The sequence below is a fragment of the Scardinius erythrophthalmus genome, assembly GCF_964197995.2.
Source record: "Scardinius erythrophthalmus genome assembly, chromosome: 1".
NCBI classification, from domain to species: domain Eukaryota; kingdom Metazoa; phylum Chordata; class Actinopteri; order Cypriniformes; family Leuciscidae; genus Scardinius; species Scardinius erythrophthalmus.
Window position 1 is genome coordinate 47,251,974 of NC_138221.1, and position 19,324 is coordinate 47,271,297.

Below are 19,324 nucleotides of genomic sequence, written 5' to 3' on the forward strand. Positions count from 1 at the left end.
GTGACTCTGTACAGAAGAGAAAGTTATTTCTGGATTGCTACATTGAGTATTTCTTTTTATAACTAGCCAAACATTATAAAATGGCTATAAGGAGTAGGCCTTTGGTAACTATTACAAACCTCAGCATGGTTAAATCTAATTTACATGAGAAAGGGGACCACAGTTACATTTAAATGGCAATTAATCCACATGAAACTCCAAAATGTAGCTATAAATGACTTTATCATCTGGTCATGTTTAACTTCCAGTTATTTTAGCTGTACAAAAACATTATCTGTTATGCTCAAACTTATTTGTTATCATATAACTTTAATTTATTATCATAATCATAAACACTGATTGTAGCGCAACTAGTTTTACAGATTACTGCACTTTGTTATTCCTCTAGTCTATTACCTATGGCAGATAATGAATCCAAAGTCTCGTAGATTCACAGGAAATAGCTTACTTACGTTTTGAAAGGTGGCTAGAGTCACAATTTGAGATATAAAGTTTCAATTTGCTTTTTATTTATTTATTTTCACTCTGAGGAGACAACAGGCTTTCATCGGGACTTGAATCAAGAAAGGTGTTTCTTTTTTCAAACAGTAGGTATATATTTCACTCAATTTTTTATTCTTTTTTGCTTCATAAAAGCCTAAATTTCAAAATATTGTTAAATAATGTTGTTAAAGAGGTTTACTGTGCAATTCCTCCCAATTTTGTGCTGAATTTAACATGCTGCACATGGAAAAAATAGGCTCAACACCAAAACCTGTTTTACATTTTACTGCTAAAGCTACGAGATGAAGAATGTACCACATCTAGACTTGCTGTAAATGGCAACACTTTGATGTGAGCTCATGACAGTCGCATTGAAGTCAATGTTGGCGTGTTGTCATGTCACAAAGTCCACATGGCTAATAGAAGAGGAAGGGCTGATAAAGTGAGAGAGTGCCATCATATCATATAGATACTGCAAGTTCACATTTCTGCTGTTACAATTTCAGCAATGAAAGAAGCAATGAGAAGCTCAAGTTCTGCTCTCAATGGGGAAATCATGCTGATCTGTATCACATTCTCGGCATTAGGCACTATAATTGGCACCTAAGAGCACTTCAATCAAAGAATTCCAAATTCACTGAAAACGATGTGTACTAATTATATACCTGTTATGAGTGAGCTCTTTAGAAGAGGTAGAATGGAGAAAAAAGACAGCTGTTTGGAAACTGAGTTGTACAGTTTATTTTTGCCCAAAATAACTATACAAGTATTATGTGGAAGTGATTCATGTCTAAAAAGTCCCTCTGAGTTCAGCTTTGTGTAACAAGTACTTGTGCTTTTTTTGGTAAAGAAATGAAGATCACCTGTTTTATATTGCCTTGAGAAAACAATACACAACTGTGTACCGAACAAAAACCATTCATACACAATATAGCATAATACATCAGTTACAATATGATTAAATATTTTGTCAACAACAATATTATTTCATTGGCATCAATGTGGTATATTCAGGAGTTGTATTCAGCTAAAAAGAGAAGAAAGGCTTTCATAATGCAATTGCATCCCTTGTTGGTTTGTGGGAGAAAACCAGTGGATTTCTCTGGTACCTGTTTTACAGTGACGAATCTGGAGGCAGAAGGAAGAAAAGGTCAGTGGATGTTCTACTTTTTGCATCTCTTCACATCCTCTTTTTTAAAGAATAGCCTTTGAAATAAAGCAGAATTACTGTCTTTAACTTACACCAGGAAGCGCGTTTGTAAGTCAGGACAACTGTAAAGCAGTAATAGAACAAAAGCTGTTCGCTATAATTGAGGTCACATCTGAAATTTTATGCATGCCCTTCTCCCTCTCTGACTTCTTCTGTCTCAACAGAACAATAACACACATGAAAACATACCGTGTATCCTTAGAGCAGCACACAGCCCTTCTTCTTGACCTTGGTGGGCTGTGGGCAGAGCACAGCACGGATGGCCTCATCAAACACCGTTTTTAGACCTCTCTGAGTGAGAGCAGAACACTCCAGGTATTTTACTGCATCTGTTCGTTCGCACACAAACACATGCACACATATCAGGTTTGTTACTAGCACCGCCTTTCTAACAATCTAGATCATTTCCGTCCCATCTCAAATCTTCCATTTACTTCAAAAATTCTTGAAAAAGCAGTGGCAGCACAGGTTCATGCTCACCTTAGTAATAGTGTTTTCAGTCAGGGTTTCGTTCTAAGCATAACATTGTGAGAATAACTAATGATGTGTTAATGGCTACTGATGCCGGGTTCTTTTCTATTCTTGTTTTACTTGACTTGAGTGCAGCTTTTGAAACAATTTCACACAATAGTCTCTTAAACCGTTTATCCGATATTGGTATCACTGGTATTCCTTATGCCTGGTTCACTTCATACCTTTCAAACCGTACAGTTTGTACAACTAAAAAAATTTAATTCCCGACCTTTCTTCTTTATCCAACCTTAAATTCCTGAACCACAGCTAACCACAGCTGAACCCCAAGGTTCTGTCCTAGGTCCCCTATTGTTCCTAATCTACCTTCTCCCACTCGGTAATATCTTTTCCAAATTCGGTATTAAATTCCACTGTTACGCTGATGATACACAGCTTTATGTATCTACAAACCCTGATTCCATTCTGAACTGCCTTCACAAAATAAATGTCTGGTTTTCTGCCAACTTCCTCAAACTTAATGGCAGTAAGACTAAGTACTCTTTATTGGCACTAATTCTACTCTCTCTAGGTCCTGCAGTTTTACTTTATCCATTGACGGTTCTCCGTTTCTCCTTCCCGCCAGGTTAGGAACTTGGGGGTCATCTTCTACAGCACCCTTTCATTTGAAGCTCACATTAATAACATAGCCAGGTCTTGTTATTTTCATCTCTGCAATATTGCTTGCCTCCATCCATTTCTCTTTCCGCGTAGTTCCGCTATTCTTGTTCATTAGCTTGTGCATCCTCCCGCATTGATTACTGTAATTCTCTTTTATCTGGTTTACCACACAAATCTCTCTTCATAAACTCCAGCTGATTCAGAATTCTGCAGCCCGTATCATAGCCCGGACTCCATCTATTCAACATATCACCCCATCACTCCAAAAGCTACATTGGCTTCCTATCAAATTCTGGATTGAATTTAAAATTCTCCTCCTCACTTACACATCTCTTCATAACCTCGCTCCACCTTACCTTTCAGATCTCTTACAGCCCTACACCCCTTCTCAAACTCTCCGTTCCTCTTCATTGGGTCTCCTCCATACACATTCTGCTCGCCTAACCACCATTGGCCATAGGGCCTTTAGCCGTGCTTCTCCTCGTCTTTGGAATTCTCTCCCAGTCAACATCCGTAATTCAGACTCGTTAGCTCAATTTAAAGTCAAACTTAAAACCCATCTATTCAGAATTGCTTATCTTCCATGATTACTTTGTGCACTCAAGTCTAGTACTTTTTTATTGCTATTTTTGATTGCCATTGTTATTTTCTGTTATTTTCTGTTTTAATATTGGTATTGCTGCTACTTGTTGTATGGTGACCTTGAGTGGTTTGAAAGGCGCCTTAAATAAAATGCATTATTATTATTATTATTATTATTATTATTATTCTCACTCTATATATTTTAAGCATAGTACTGAATCATCTCTGATTCGTTCTGAGTGGGAAACTTAGCAGCAGATGTCTGGGTGTATTAGGTGTGCACAAATCTGTCATATCTTGAACGTGTAGGAGGACTAGCCCATGTGTTCTCCCAAATGCTAGTTTAAATTACACTGAGAACAAATTGCATTTAGCATCTAAATCTGTAGTGCTTTGTAAAAAAAATTTGCATTGCAAATTTGAGACTATGTGGTAATTATATGTTACAAAGAAACCAGACAATAAACAGTGTTTGCATTTGTCTTGTATCTTAAGCCTTATTTTTATTAAATTTTTTCTATGAACAGATTTTCAGTACAATTGTTTCAACTATAAACTATTTAAGTCTGGAGCTCAAATAGTGGAGGAGAAAAAAAGGTTGTGTATGCCTTATTGTCAGAAGTATATAACTCAAATAATCTCCCGTTAAAAAGTTTGGGGTCAGCAAGATTTTTTGGTGACACTTTTATTGGTAACAGTTTATTTTACAGTGTCCTTGTTACATATGTTACATGTACTTACCATAGTGATAACAGTAAATTATGCATAATTACATGCAACTAACCCTCAACAAAATCTTGATCCTACCCTAACCCTATAGTAAGTACATGTAGTTGCTTAATATTACTGAGTACTTAAATATGTAATTACACTGTAATAATGACACCTTAAAATAAAGTGTAACCCTTATATTTTACAGTGTCGTTGTTACATGTTACATGTACCTACTGTTTTAATAACTGTAAATTATGTATAATTACATGCAATAACCCTGAACCAAACCCCATTCCTAATCCTGGCCCTATAGAAAGTACATGTTGTTACTTGATATTACTCAGTACTTAAATGTATATTGTAAGTTAACTGTACATGTAACCCATTTCTTAATGTTTTTGAAAAAAAGTATCTTCTGCTCACCAAGGCTACATTTATTTGATCAAAAACTACAGTGGAAGCAGTAATATTGTGAAATATTATTACATTTTAAAATAAATGGTTTCTATTTTAATATATAATTTAAAATGCAATTTATTCCTGTGATGTCAAAGCTGAATTTTCAGCATCATTATTCCAGTATTCAGTGTCATGTGATCCTTCAGAAATAATTCAAATATGCTGATTTGCTGCTCAATCTAATTTGCTGATTTCTTATCATCATCTGTGTTGAAAACAGTTGTGCTGCTTAATATTTTTGAGGAAACTGTGATGCATTTTTTTTAGGATTCTTTAGGAAAAAAAGCAGCTTTTATTTGAAATGGAATTTTTTGTAACATTATAAATGTACTTCTGTCACTTAAATGCGTCCTTGCTGAACAAAAGTATACATTTTTTTTATATATATTTTTTTTATCTTACTGACCCCAACTTTTGAACAGTGGTGTAATGCCATCCAGTGAATGCCTCACCTATTTCTTTGGCCAATGCAAGACCCTGTGGGTAAGTAATTGGTGCAAGTTTTTTCTCTTTCAGCTTCTCGATGGTCTCCTTCTCGTCTCTCAAATCGAGCTTGGTGCCAACCAGAATAATTGGAGTGGAAGGGCAGTGGTGCCTCACCTCTGGATACCACTAGAGGGAGCAGAGGAGCAGATCAGAACAATTAATTCACTCCTGATTATCAGTCCATCTCTACGCTCTATGGTATTTCTCTTTGCCTGTCTGTTGTCAAATACATGGACTATGAAGCTATTCATTTGCAAAGAGTTGAGATTTTTTCTACTTTTTGATGCTTCCACTGCTTGCTCCTATCTGCTACCAACGCCACAATCCCTGTGCAAGTCGTTCAGTTCCAATTCAGAATGAAGTGAAAATACAGGCTAACATGCAGTTTATTCCACTTGATGTCTGTCAAGTTGAGATGTGCTGAGGCCTTTTCACTGAAAAGATTTTCCTCAGAAAAGCACCAACTGAATACTTTGTTAAAGCTCAGAAAGCTCAAACAATGTCAGTAGTATCTCAGAAAGTGTGAAGAGTATGTGAAAAATGCTTCTAAATTGGTCACTGCAGAGCGGAGGAAAAAGATTTTTGAAAACCTATAGCACACAAGGACTGCTGCACTTTTCAAGGCCTGGCCTCTGAATGTTGTCTTTAATCTGACACTCATAAACACCATTGTTTCCATTCACAAAGCAACCCATGCAGTCACGTTGAGCAGACCTTGAACAATCAATGGGCACAAGAGCATTGCTACAGTAAGCCCACGGTGTCCTTGCCACCCCAGACTCAAGTTTTATATGGCAAAACACCATTTACAATGGCAAAGCAGTCCATTTATAAGCTAATACTGTAGAAGACGTTATTGCTGTTTCGAACTCTGAAGTAAACAATCTGAAGCGATTTCGTACTTTTATAAATGCAGAACTGACACTGTACTGCAAACTAAAGCAAAGACTTTATATATAGAAAGATGGTGCACTCATATTACTATGAATGGGAAGGCGAAATAAGTCCTGCCTTCTAAATAAAACAGTTGATCGCTGATTGGTAAAGTCACCACGTCACTGCAGAAGCTCCGGATGCTTTAGGAACAGTCAATGTTCTGACATGCAGGCTTACAGCTGCACATGCGCATTGGCTGGTCCAGCGTGAAAATTACAAACAATATTTTAACACAAGAAACCAGATTTATGAGACAATTGTTGTTAGATTTCATTGGTCATGTAATCGTAAGCTTGGTGAATAGCTATGATAATTTGATGTTTCCCCATTCAAAGAGATGGGAAATGCACTTGCATGCCTGAGAAGCATTTCTAAGATGGTCGCCGAGTGAAATGACTCTGAACTTAAATGCACATAAAGATGACTTTGAAAAGAGCAATAAACAAACATATTAATAAAAGACTTCAAAAGGGTTTAGAGACACAAAATGGTGGGCCTCGTTAGGGATCAGCATGTCTCCAGTGGTATCTGTGAGCATATATGATTGGCGGGTGGGTGGTGTGCTCTCTGAGCATCGCTTTCTGACTAAGTCAAAGCAAACCCTTATTGCAGCGCCACGTTTTCACATACTATCAGCCCCCGTCAGTAATGAGAAATGATCTCTTCGCACTTAACTTGTCCATGATTGCTGCCGAATGGGTGCGTAAGCACGGGTCACGTGACGTCTTGCAATGTGCATCTATGTGCTTTCCTCTCCCCTTTAAATAGATTTTAATTTGTCTCCTCAACCTTGCACAATCTATCAAGACTACATTTGCATTTGGTTAGTGTTACCATGGTTACTACTCAGGAATATACTGTTGAAATAATAAAGGGAAAGACTGGGAGGGTAGAAAAAGCAAAGAGTGAAAGAAGCTTCTGAAGGTATTTGACTGGGAGTGAAAGCATAAAGCATTAAGGAACCGGCGATATGAGATTGCTATTGTTTGAACTTAATAACAATTCAAAGGACTGTTTGCGGACTTGTTTATGCAAGCGCTGATTTTAAGCAATGTAAATTGGACCGGATTAAGCCTCTAGTGGTTCTAGAATTATTGATATCACAAACAATTTGCTTTCTGTTCCATCTCAGGCATCTTAAATGTGCTGCGGGGGTCGTGATAAGGTCTGACATAATAACAACAACAACAACTCAGCAGAAAGGAACTAGCTTCCTCTTTGCTTTCTCATTTTTGTCTGTATTATTGAAAGAAACCTAGGACGGTAGAATATTATAAAGCTATCTTTCTGTTTGAGTTTTATTATCACGATTCCTTTTGTTAATGTTAATCTCTTTTTTTCTCTTTGCATGTCTACTCAGTTGCTGTCTCACAAATGCAGCTTTATATTACCATGCTCATTTTGGCTAATATGTGAGACTGGACGACAAAACCAGTCACATGGGTAATTTTTTTGAAATTGAGATTTATACATCATCTGAAAGCTGAATAAATAATTATGATAGGACAATATTTGGCTGAGATACAACTATTTGAAAATCTGGAATCTGAGGATGCAAAAAAATCGAAATATTGGAAAAAAAAAACGCCTTTAAAGTTTTCCATTTATGTTTGTGATTGTGCTGCATTCACTCACAAAAATAAATATTTTATATATTTACAGTAGGAAATTAAAAAAATATCTTCATGGAACATGATCTTTACTTAATATCCTACTGATTTTTGGCATAAAAGAAAAATCGATAATTTTGACCCATACAATGTATTGTTGGCTATTGCCACAAATATTCCTGTGTGACTTGTGACTGGTTTTGTGATCCAGGGTCATATATTTGCAATGCAAAGTTTTGCTATCATAAGTCACAGTTAATCTGATAGCTGATGGCAAAGTTAACACTTAGCACTGCATAGTTAACACTTTACAATAGAGCTGTTAAAATTAGTTGATGAAATAGCAACAATGCCAATTAACTTTTACAGCATTTAAAAGTATGTGACGAGGCTTCCAAACCGGATGCAGGAAAGGGTCCAAAGATTTCAGCATTTTGCTGTGTGACGGAGGAGTTGTGTGTGTCTGGACACACAAATATTATTTGATCACTTGCAATTAATAGTGCAGACAGTCTGCCTGAAAAGATCTGATTTGAGAAAAAATCTAATTTGCCTGCAGTCCGAACATAGCCATAATCTATTGTTTGTTATAAAGAAACATGATTTAAACTGGACATGAACCAAACATGAATCAAACTTTAAAAATACATTAAAAACGGTTTGTTAGTTCATGATAATGCGTTAACAAATGTTTAGTTCACCCAAAAATGACATTTCTGTCATTAATTACTCACCCTCATGTCATTCCAAACCTGTAAGACCTTTGTTCATCTTCCGAACACAAACTAAGGCATTTTTAAAGAAATCTGAGAGCTCTCTAACCCCTCCATAAACAGCAACGTTATTACCACTTTCAAGGAGTCAGAAAGCTTTCAGATTTCATCAAAAATTAATCTTAATTTGTGTTCTGAAGATGAACGAAGGTCTTACAGTTTGGAACGACATGAGGGTAAGAAATTAATGACATACATTTCCTTTTTGGGTGAACTAACCCTTTAAGAAATTGAGCATTATTGTATTGTTTCACGGCTGCAAATCTGTACGACTTTCTTTTTCCTGTGGAACACAAAGATATTTTGAAGAACACTGGTTCTAAACAACATTCTAAACATTTTTGGGTGAACTATCCCTTTAAAGCATCAGATTTTCTCCAATCAAACTGCACTTTGTTGTGAAAACAGATCCTGCGATCAATAATCTTTTCAAACAATGATTCATTGAGCGGAAAGAACATGATGTAAAAAACACCAAACTTAGTTTTCTAAACAGAACATATCCCTGACAAAATAAAAAACGCATGTTCTGTTTATGCTTAAGTATATGCTGGTTGCCCATTGCTGACCAGGTAAGATCCGTGTAGAATCACAAACCAGAGTCAAAGGTAACCTATCAAGCCTACCTGAACCGTTCTACATCGCCTGAACGCTAGCAGGCAGTACGACACCATCTCTTTTTTGCCCCTAGGACTCTAGATTATTTTCTGATTGCACTAGACACTCAGCAGAGAACCGCCATTTTGACTTATAAAACAGCATTCTCTTTTAGGATCACTCTGTCAGGGTGAAACAGAAGCAATTTAAACATGGTACCTTTAGCAGGACACTAAGCGGTGTGTATCTGTCAGGCATCTACAGTTGCATTAATGGAGAAATCGTCAAGGTCAGCTGCGCTGCTGGCACTGTTTTTATACTCCCTTAGGGGGTTTTGTGAGTGTGAGGTAGATAAATAAGTTATTAAGTAGAGTCAGTATTGAATGAACCTTTTGACTGGCTGGAAAACATACAGGTAAAGATGATGTGTGTGGCCACAGCTCCTTAAAAACTCTTAAAATGTCTTAAAGTTTTCATAATAAAAGGCCTTGTCTTAAATTCAGATTTGATGAGTCTTAAATATTTTGATTACATTACCACAAAAATGTCTCCAGTCTATCATTGGACAGACGGAAGAAGTTTATTTTCCCGCGGTAGTTACTGCGTCATAAGAGAGAACTGAGGTACAGACTGAACGTATCTCACCACTGTGATGCGCAATACGTTTCTCGCCAGGATAAAGCAAACCTGCGTCTCGCTAGTAAAGTTCTGATGGATGAGGATTGCAATCAAGGTAAAGACGATTGCGGTGACCTACAGGAATTGTAAAGTAAGCACGCATGAGTCTGTTTTATTGATGCACAAACAAACCCTGTATGTGCGCTTTCGACGCACTGATCGCACATTGTACTTATGCACATTTACACATTTCAGTACATTCACATTTTTTCAACACACATACAGGGTAGGGTATTTATCTGTCGTGTATGTTGCTGTGTTTAGTAATTCTGAATGGATCCATTTACTGTAGTAGGTATATGCAGTCAGGTCAAGGCGGCTGGTTTAGGGGCATCTCCATGTGGTCCTGTTCAGTATCACAACTTGACTTGTCTAAAATGTAAACAAGCTCTTTACTGGTGCACTTTACACACATTATACACTGAATTCTGAAAAGTTTTTTTATTTTTTTTTATCATTTGGTTATTTGGCGTCCTTTTGGAGCCTCCACGTGTACTTTTTTTGGAAAGACAACTAAATGTACCTTGAAAAAAGCTTACAGAACATACAGTTTTGTGATAATCACCCTTCAATATGAAGGTTTATATAGGAAATGATAACAAAATGACAATGCTAAACAAGACAAATGGTGTAAGATTAATTTCACAATAAGTGTGAGTGTGAATAATTGCAGTTACATTTTTTTTTCTATTGACAGCCCTAATACACGCACAGATGTGTGTTTTCCCCCTTTTATTAAATATATATATATATATATATATATATATATATATATATTGTATATGGAATGTGTATTTCCATTGGTATTAAAAAAGTCTTAAATTTAACTTGTTTATATCTGTAGACACCCTGTGCTTCCTGAGAACAAAACTTGAACAAAACACTTTCTCTTTCAAAACAGCTGAATGCCATTGATGGAACTCAGCCTTTAATTTGTGAATGTCTGAATACTCACAAGGCCACTCACATTTTTACAGCAGCTGATGTTGACATCATGTCCACTTTATAAGTTTGTGATTAAGGTCAGTAAATGCATATTGGATTAATGTGGCATCTAGTGTCCAGTGCAGTATCGAGCAAGTGTATAAGGGCAAGCATGAGGGTCCAGTATGTATATGTGGGAATGTGGCAAGAATGCACAGAATGGCAGTGGGGTATTGTGGGTTACAGCGGGATTGTGTCTATAGGCTCATGCTGGTGTGACAAATATCCAGACTAAACCACTTGTAAGGACTTACCTTGGCTCTGACGTTTTCAAATGATGCTGGGCTCACCAGAGAGAAACAGATGAGAAACACATCCTGCAAAAATATCATCAGAGGACATTTTTTGATGAATAAACTGAACAAATGCTACCGGTCACAAGTTTGGGGTCAGTTGGATTGTTTTTTTTCCTTTTTTTTTTTTTTTTTTTACACTAGTAGAACACTTTTTAGACTACTAGAAAGTGATCATTTAATTCAGCAAAGACACATTTAATTGATTAATTGATCAGATTTCTAATTATTTTCTATTCAATATTCTATTATAATGCTATAATGCTGTTCTTTTCAATTATTTTCATCAAAGAATTATGACTATTTCTATTTAATTAAAGACTAAACAAAAAAATCTATATTAAGCAAAAACTATTAAGTGTTTTCAACAATGATAATAATAAGAAATATTCCTTGATCAGCAAATCATCATATTTGAATGATTTCTGAAGGATCATGTGACATTGAAGACTGGAGTAATGATGCTGAAAATTCAGCTTTGCATCACAGGAATAAATTACATTTTAAAATTTATTCTAATAGACAACAGTTATTTTAAATTGTAAAAAAATATTAGTTAAAATCTATCACGAAAAAAACATTGATTGATCACAATTATGGGTATTAAAGGGAACGTGTTCCACTAAATGTTTATGGTGATGCGTACCGTCTGAGGGTAGGACAGTGGCCGCAGTCTGTCGTAGTCTTCCTGTCCGGCTGTATCCCAGAGGCCCAGGTTGACTGGTTTGCTATCCACCATTACATTTGCTGAGTAGTTATCAAACCTGAGTGAAAATAGCCAACCCACAGAATCTCTCAACATTTCACCATGACTGTCAAGTTCAACATAAAAATATAAACAATTCAATCCTCCACTATTGTTGTGGTACTCACACTGTGGGAATGTACTCCCCAGGGAAAGCATTGGTAGTGTAGCTGATGAGAAGACAGGTCTTTCCCACAGCTCTGAAGAACACAAACAACAACACAAAAAAGAAATCTGTCAGATTGCTGGAAAACAAACAATATAATGCACTTTTAGTACTTTCAGTAAAACACATGCTGCTAAAATTACTTCAAAGTACACTAGATATCTGATGTAACCATCATTTAATAAGAGGAACAGGTGTACTGTATTTCCATAGTGAATTCACACATTTGTTTTCAAATACAAAGAACATTGTATGCGGTCCTTTTTCAAGAACTAGGCATTGAATGTTTAAATCCCAACCGCATACAGCAATGCCATACATGAAAGGAGAGATTCTGTATCCACTTTGTCTGTACTATTGCTTTTCATTGCTCAAAGCTAAACTATCACACAGAACAAGTTTTTATTGCATGCACTGCTTTTTAATTGGTTTTCTATGTAAACAGACGAATTTTACCACTATGCAGTGGCCGCTTGTTCAGCGTCTCCCTCATGAAGCAAGTGTTATTAAAGAACTTCAGCTTTTAAAGTCACCATGAAATCAAAGTTGACAAATCTTGTTTTTTATGGAATATTGCAGTATTATTATAAATAATTTATCCATGCACAAAATTCATGTGCCCTTGATCTTTTAATCAAAATAATGGTGAACGTGATTTAACCAAGTACATGTTCCTGGATCAACATGTTTGACCTGGAACAACATTCGATTCAACCAGTCAGATTTGAGGGACAAGTTTACAGTTTATGTCTAATTTAGCAGTGTATATTTTGTCAGCAACATCATTGAAGCCTCTTATGTCACCCACACTATATATGATTTTAGCCCTAATTCATGCTCACTGACAGTATGTGGGAATGTGGAGATAAAAGCTCAAAATCGGAGGCAAATTGGTGTTCGTTCACATGAGTGATGATTGCTATATTTCAATTATCAAAGATGCATTCTGAGAGAAGCGCTGATTAAAGGGGTGGTTGATTATGATTTCAGAATCATAATATGCTAATCATTGACTAGAAGATAATGACTTATAAGCTACATAAATTCATCAACAAACCATTCAGAAATGTTGTCTACATGTTGTCACTTCTTCTTGAGTCTCTCCATCTATGTCTGACTCCGGTTTGAACATAAAAGGCTAAAAGTTTTTAAAATGTTTAGTGTGTGTGTGTGTGTGTGTGTGTGTGTGTGTGTGTGTGTGTGTGTGTGTGAGAGAGATAATCGGAGCTGCCAACACACAAGCTCTTGAAGCCCTCTGTGCCGGGAGCAGCAGCTCATTTGAATTTAAAGGGACAGACACAAAAAAACTGTGCGTTTGCTCAACCTTTAAAAAGTGACAACTTTAACATGCTATATAAAAATATCTGTGGGGAATTAATTTTTCATACACACTCTGGCGACATCATAGATTTATTTTACATCTTGTGAAAAGGGCATTACACCACCCCTTTAATGATATTTCACACTACTTGAACCGAAAACAGGTCTAGATACCTGCTAAATAACTCTCGGTCATCAGCGACACATCGGCTCTCTCCTCATTGATAATTAAAACATGAGCGATAGTCACTGATGTGACGTAAATATCCAGACCTATCTGCAATCCAAGTCGTGTAGTGTGAAATGTTTTGACTGGAACTGACATCGGCAACGACAGACAGTTGTGTAGTGTGAAAAGAACTGCAATGCGACGACTTTCAAAGTGGTGTAGTCTGTAGTGTAGGCCTATGGCATACGTTAGCTATGCCTATTTAATAAAAGCCTTTTACCTTCCCTCATTTTTTAAACAGCCCTTTACCAATGTATTTCACTCCTGTGAAGTGCAAAAAAGTTTTTTTTTTTTTTGTGTGTGTATGTGTTATTATATTACCAACAACAGAAGATTACCTTGAAAATAATTTGTATACTCAGAAATCCTTTCATACACCTAGAAAAGAAACTGCTTTCACAGTCAGATCAGGGGATAGTTATGCCACATGCAGAGCTGTGACAGCAGACCGCAGAGCAAATCAAAATACCTCCAAACAATTGTGCATGCTTGCATAAAAAAGTTAGATGATGACATTCTGTATGAAACCTGGTCACCTGAAGCTGCAAAATACATACAGGGGCTGAAATAAGAGTGTACGAGACACAAATTCCAGTGGAGCGCATGTTGCTGCATGCAGGCAGTGAAAGTGAGGAATGCTGGGATTCAGGAGCTTGTGGCTACATCTAGAATCACTGGAGCTACTCAAGGGCAAGGCCAAAATCACACGCCTCAGGCTAAACATGTTCAGTCACATCACAACTATTTGCTATCTTTATTACACACACTTGCTTGATTTCTATCTCTTGCTCTCTCTAATAGAGTATACAGTGCTGGTCAGAATTATTTGCCCCCTTGGTAAATATGATCAAAGATGGCTGTAAAAAATAAATCTGCATTGTTAATCCTATTGATATATATATATATATATATATATATATATATATATATATATATATATATATATATATATATTTTTTTTTTTTTTTTTAAATTAGCAAAAATCCAACCTTTCATTGAATTAAAAGAATTGAAAGTGGGGGGAAAATCACATTATGAAATAAATGTTTCTGTTTCTGTTGGTTAATTATACCGCTGCATCGTTAATGTTGTGGGCCTATTTCTTCCTGGAGGTCCTGGACATCTTGTTCAGATACATGGCATCACGGATTCAATCAAATACCAACAGATAAAAAATCTAAACCTGACAACCTTTGCTAGAAATCTTATAACGGGCCATGTTTGGATCTTCCAACAGGACAGTGATCCAAAAACAAACATCAAAATCAAAACAAAAATGGGTGACTGAGCACAAAACCAAGTAACTGCAATGGCCATCCCAGTCACCAGGCCTGAACCCTATAGAAAATGAGTGGGCTGAACTGAAGAGAAGAAGTGCCAACATGGATCTGGGAATCTGAAGGATCTGGAGAGATTCTGTATGGAGGATTGGTCTCTGATCTCTTGTCAGGTGTTCTCCAAACTCATCAGGCATTATAGGAGAAGACTCAGAGCTGTTATCTTGGAAAATGGAGGTTGCAAAAAGTATTTAATAAAAGGGGGAAAATAATTGTTCCCAACGTGTTTTGAAGAAAAACATTTATTTCATAATGTGATTTTCCCCCCACTTCCAATTCTTTTCCTTCAATGAAAGGTTAGATTTTTGCAAATTTTTTAACAATTATCAATGCAGATTATTTTTTTTACAGCCATCTTTACTAATACAAGGGGCACATAATTCTAACCAGCACTGTAGATATTTAAAAAAAGCACATGGAAAAACACATACGTACATGTGGCAACAACCATACACCATTTGAGTTATCCAGACTTGTGTGCACTTGACTGAAGGGCTAGGCTCTGGTGTATTGTGTATGCACTGTAAGGCATGATTCAACATCACAAACGGAAAAAATCATGACGAAATAATGTAATATTAACAGAACTGAGTCTGTGAGTGCAGGCACTGGGGAAATCAAACATGCCTCACATCACTGAGCATACTCGAATAAATTTTAATCTACACAAATTCCAGTGAACACTGGAGACAGTGCGCTGAAAACAGAAAACATTCTGAGGCTCTTTGAAGTTGTGAATCTAGATAGATACAGAGAGAAAGAGAGCGAGAGCAAACTCATGGGGCCTGGCATTGTCGTGACAGGATGACAGGAAGTTGGGCGGTGTCATCCAGGAAGAGAGACAGCGAGCCTCTTTTTGAAGTGTGTCTTCACAAATGTGCCCCTAGTCGCTTTAACTTGTTTATTCTGTTTTTCTCTCCTTGATTGTAAAACACAAGCATTTTCTGCATTTCCTACAACTGTAGAACAACGTGATCACTATTAGTGTGTACATGTAGGCCTGCTTGTGTGCTACAGATTTTGAGTGCAGGGCCTCGTGCTTTAGCAGAGCCGGTGTACTGACGAAACATGCTACCTATCAGATTGTGCTACAATATATTTGCATTGTTTTAAGGGAAGGTGTAGGTATGGACGGGTAGGTTTAGGGTAACGGTAGGTAGGTTGTCAGAAAAAGTAGAAAATGTCCACCCGGATGTCATGACAGTTTAAAGCACGGAGCAGACAGCATGTGATAGCATCAGAGTTATCACAAAAAAAGGGGGGGAAAAATCATGTGCTACAGGATTTGTGTTCACACATGCTCGAGTTCATCCACAATATGAACAACAAAAAATGGGGGTCACATTCTGTTTAATTTAATTCGAAAATAAATTGTTGAATTATTTCCCTGACATACCGTGATCGGTCTCTGTATATCTGAATTTTTTTTAGTTGTAAAGTTCGAGTCTTGTGAAGGTTTTTTTTACATAATCAGACTGACTGCACTTTAAGCATGCAAAACTTTTATGGACACTTCAAATGCAGTAATATAGCGTCACACTCAGCTTTTTTTTAAAACATACATTCCACATATACCAAATCATTGTAAATGCATGACAAAATATTAAATCTACTCACCATTACGGCAATGCTACAATTTGCAGCTTTAACGTTTGTGTTCTTTTAATTCAGCTAAGAGATCACAATGTGACATGGTCACGTCTTATTATGAATAAATAAATAAATCCTTTGATTGAAGTAATCTCTGATAATATTCACCTCTGCTGCAGCTCTCAAATCAAATATAACATTGTGTGTCATTGGTTCTGCAGTCTCACAAACAAATGTAATGTGGGCAAATGTAGCACAGTCCAAAGTAAAAAAAAAAGAAAAAAAAAAGAAAAAAAAAAGCACCATTTAACACAACAAATTATTACTTTGGACTTATCAGTGGTTCTAAATGGTGCTTTTTTCGTCCATGTTGCAGCTGAACAGCCTGTGGTAACTTCAAGCTGTCACTGTATGAAAAAGATCTACTGTAAATGAAGATTCTTCAAAATATGTATTGAGTAAAAAGTGACAATTCTCCTTTTTAGACAAAGTGTCCCCCCTTAAGCTGTAAAATGAGGAATGCTCAGCCAGTTCATCTTCAAGCAATACGAGGAACTTAAGCAGCTGGGTCACAGCATCAAATGCAAGAGGAAGTTAACAGCTTCAAAATGGAGAACCGTGCATAGAGTTTAAACAGGATATCCTCAAAGCGAAAGCACCTCTCCCCGCTGCCATTTGCCATGTTAGATGTTCCACTGAACCTGGCCAGAAAGCAATGCACTAACAGTTCCTTTTGATACTGTCCTTCATGAATTACAACATTTCAACACTTCAAACCTCCATCATACATCCCTAATAACTGTTGCATCAGCAGCTTTCTGCTCTGCTTCCAGATCTGTACATCAGCATTGATCTGTCTCACTGCATTATATACAGCAGATGAGATAAAGTGATGTGGCAGATCAAAACCTCATATATATGTTCCTATGCAAATTTCTCCTCCTCCTTTTGAAAAGCAGCTTCAGTCTCACATGGTTCGAAATCAGAGCCATCTCATCCTCCATCTTGAATCATGGCTGTCTGTAGGTCAGCATATGTTCTAGAAATACCTAACATGTTAGTCGGTGTTTAACAGAAAGCAAACAACAAGCTTGACATGTTTAGGTCAAAAGGAATAAAGGAGAATGTCCTTATCTGTCATTGTCAGTCATCTAAAAGATGCCAGTTTGACTGCACTACTTTGTATGACCGCACTCAGAACAGATACTTGTGTTCCTTGCACTGTTATGATGCATGCTTCATGGAAAACATGCTTGGTCCACTAGAAACAGCCCAAATATTTACAGCCTGATGAAGTGCCCAATTGTGTACGCAAACGTTTCCCAATGTTTTTTGGCTTCTGTACCACAACAGACCCATCATTAAGGTTCAAATATGGCTTCAACAACATTAGACCAAGAAATTGGTTCATTTTTAACTCCAATGTTAATTATAATTATTTATTTTATTAATGCCCTCCCAAATTTATTTTAATCGATTAAAGAAAAAGCAAAATCTAAATCTTACCCTGGACCCTTCTTAAGTATCCCTTAACCACTGGTTTTAGACCATATGATTTCATAACATTCTTGTCATCGTGATCTTGTCACTCACATAATAAAGTATAAAAACCTCCAGAGGAACGTGACTCAAGTGCAAATGCTGTTTTCCTTTTTTTTAATCAGGTATTATGTGTGCCATAACTTCCTGCACCACATTGTATTAACTTTGTTGTGCATGTTCAAAGATTTAAATATCTCTGCTACCCCCAATCTGACTGTCAGCCCAATATTGCTCATCTCAGTGATTATATCTTTTAGCCAAACACAACTGTAGTAGCCTACATAACTCATGAAACCTGTAAGTACAGTAGGTTATTTTATATCCTTATTTGGGAATACATTTGAGAAATATGAATTGTGTATTCAAGCATGAACTATAGGTTCAGCAACTAACCTAAGCCTGAGGCTATATAAACTAAAATACAAAGTGTCTCACGTGACAAATGAGGAAATTAAATCTAACCAACAGACGAAGCAGATAAAATAAGTGCTTTATAAGACATCAACAGCCAACGGTCATAAACGCTATCAAGCCAGTTTCATATTAATAAACATTAATAAATAAGAAATTATAAACCATTTTAATGTTTACAAACAACTTTTCAATGTAAACGGTGAAAATCAGATTTGGCTAATAAATCCATGTAAGAGCTTTCTTCACTCACCCATCTCCGACCACCACACACTTTATTGCTTGCATTTTCCGATACTTTTGAGAAAATTTTGGCGCCTGCCGCTGTAAAACAACGGTTAAGGAACTAAGTTGTAATACAGGAAACTGATTTGCTTCTTCAGTGTGTCAGTTGTCTCTCTCTCTCTCTCTCTCTCTCTCTCTCTCTCTCTCTCTCTCTCTCTCTCTCTCTCTCTCTCTCTCTCTCTCTCTCTCTCTCTCTCTAATCTGCGCTCTCGCTCATGTGGTTGTGACAGTTTTGGACGTGTCTGTATAGTGTCGAACTATACGAGGAAGTATTTAACTTTAAAGTGAAAGACATGAACGCGCTGTAAATCAGTGCGACGTGATACGCATTACAGTCCACACGAGGGCAATGTCGAATCATCATTGAAACGTGCCTTTAAAGGTACACTTATAAAAAAAAAGTTTTAGCTCTAGGTCAAAGTATATTATTAAATAATGTTCACACGTGATGTAATTTCCAGTCATATCCGTAGCCTAACCTGTGACAAAATATGTAGCCTACATTTTACACGGAGCCGGACATCGTAACCGACCGAATCGTTTTAGGACATTCATTTATAGATAAATAGGTAGGCTAGTATGAAATATAGTATAGAGAAAAAAAAAACAATTTGACTATTTATTATAATTATTATTAATTATAGGCTAATTAATATTTATTATTATTTATCATTTAAAATGTTCACCTCTTTTGTAGGGTTTTCAAAAAAACTTTGAGGGGAAGGATTTTGAAAATGGTTGTAGCAATTGCGAAGTCACACGT

The 19,324-nt window shown here is 36.6% G+C and overlaps 1 protein-coding gene across 1 annotated transcript; it reads right to left on the bottom strand.

Annotated features, from left to right (window-relative positions):
* Window positions 1-1,200: 1,200 nt before the first annotated feature.
* On the bottom strand, window positions 1,201-18,923 carry rac2 (Rac family small GTPase 2). Its single transcript, XM_081377309.1, has 7 exons — window positions 18,530-18,923; window positions 11,810-11,881; window positions 11,583-11,700; window positions 10,898-10,960; window positions 5,032-5,191; window positions 1,883-2,022; window positions 1,201-1,611 (listed from the first exon to the last, which is right to left on the bottom strand). Exons 1-6 carry the CDS (start codon window positions 18,562-18,564, stop codon window positions 1,892-1,894), a joined length of 579 nt encoding a protein of 192 aa, XP_081233435.1. The 5' UTR covers window positions 18,565-18,923; the 3' UTR covers window positions 1,201-1,611; window positions 1,883-1,891.
* Window positions 18,924-19,324: the final 401 nt, after the last annotated feature.

What these genes read in the sequence shown, in the direction of transcription:
- rac2 (XM_081377309.1), bottom strand. Translation starts at nt 18,564, where the DNA reads ATGCAAGCAATAAAGTGTGTGGTGGTCGGAGATGG. An exon ending in TTGAAAACGTCAGAGCCAAG is followed by an intron (nt 5,192 to 10,897) that starts GTAAGTCCTTAC and finishes TGCTCCCTCTAG; the next exon opens with TGGTATCCAGAGGTGAGGCA. An exon ending in TGCATTGGCCAAAGAAATAG is followed by an intron (nt 2,023 to 5,031) that starts GTGAGGCATTCA and finishes GCGAACGAACAG; the next exon opens with ATGCAGTAAAATACCTGGAG.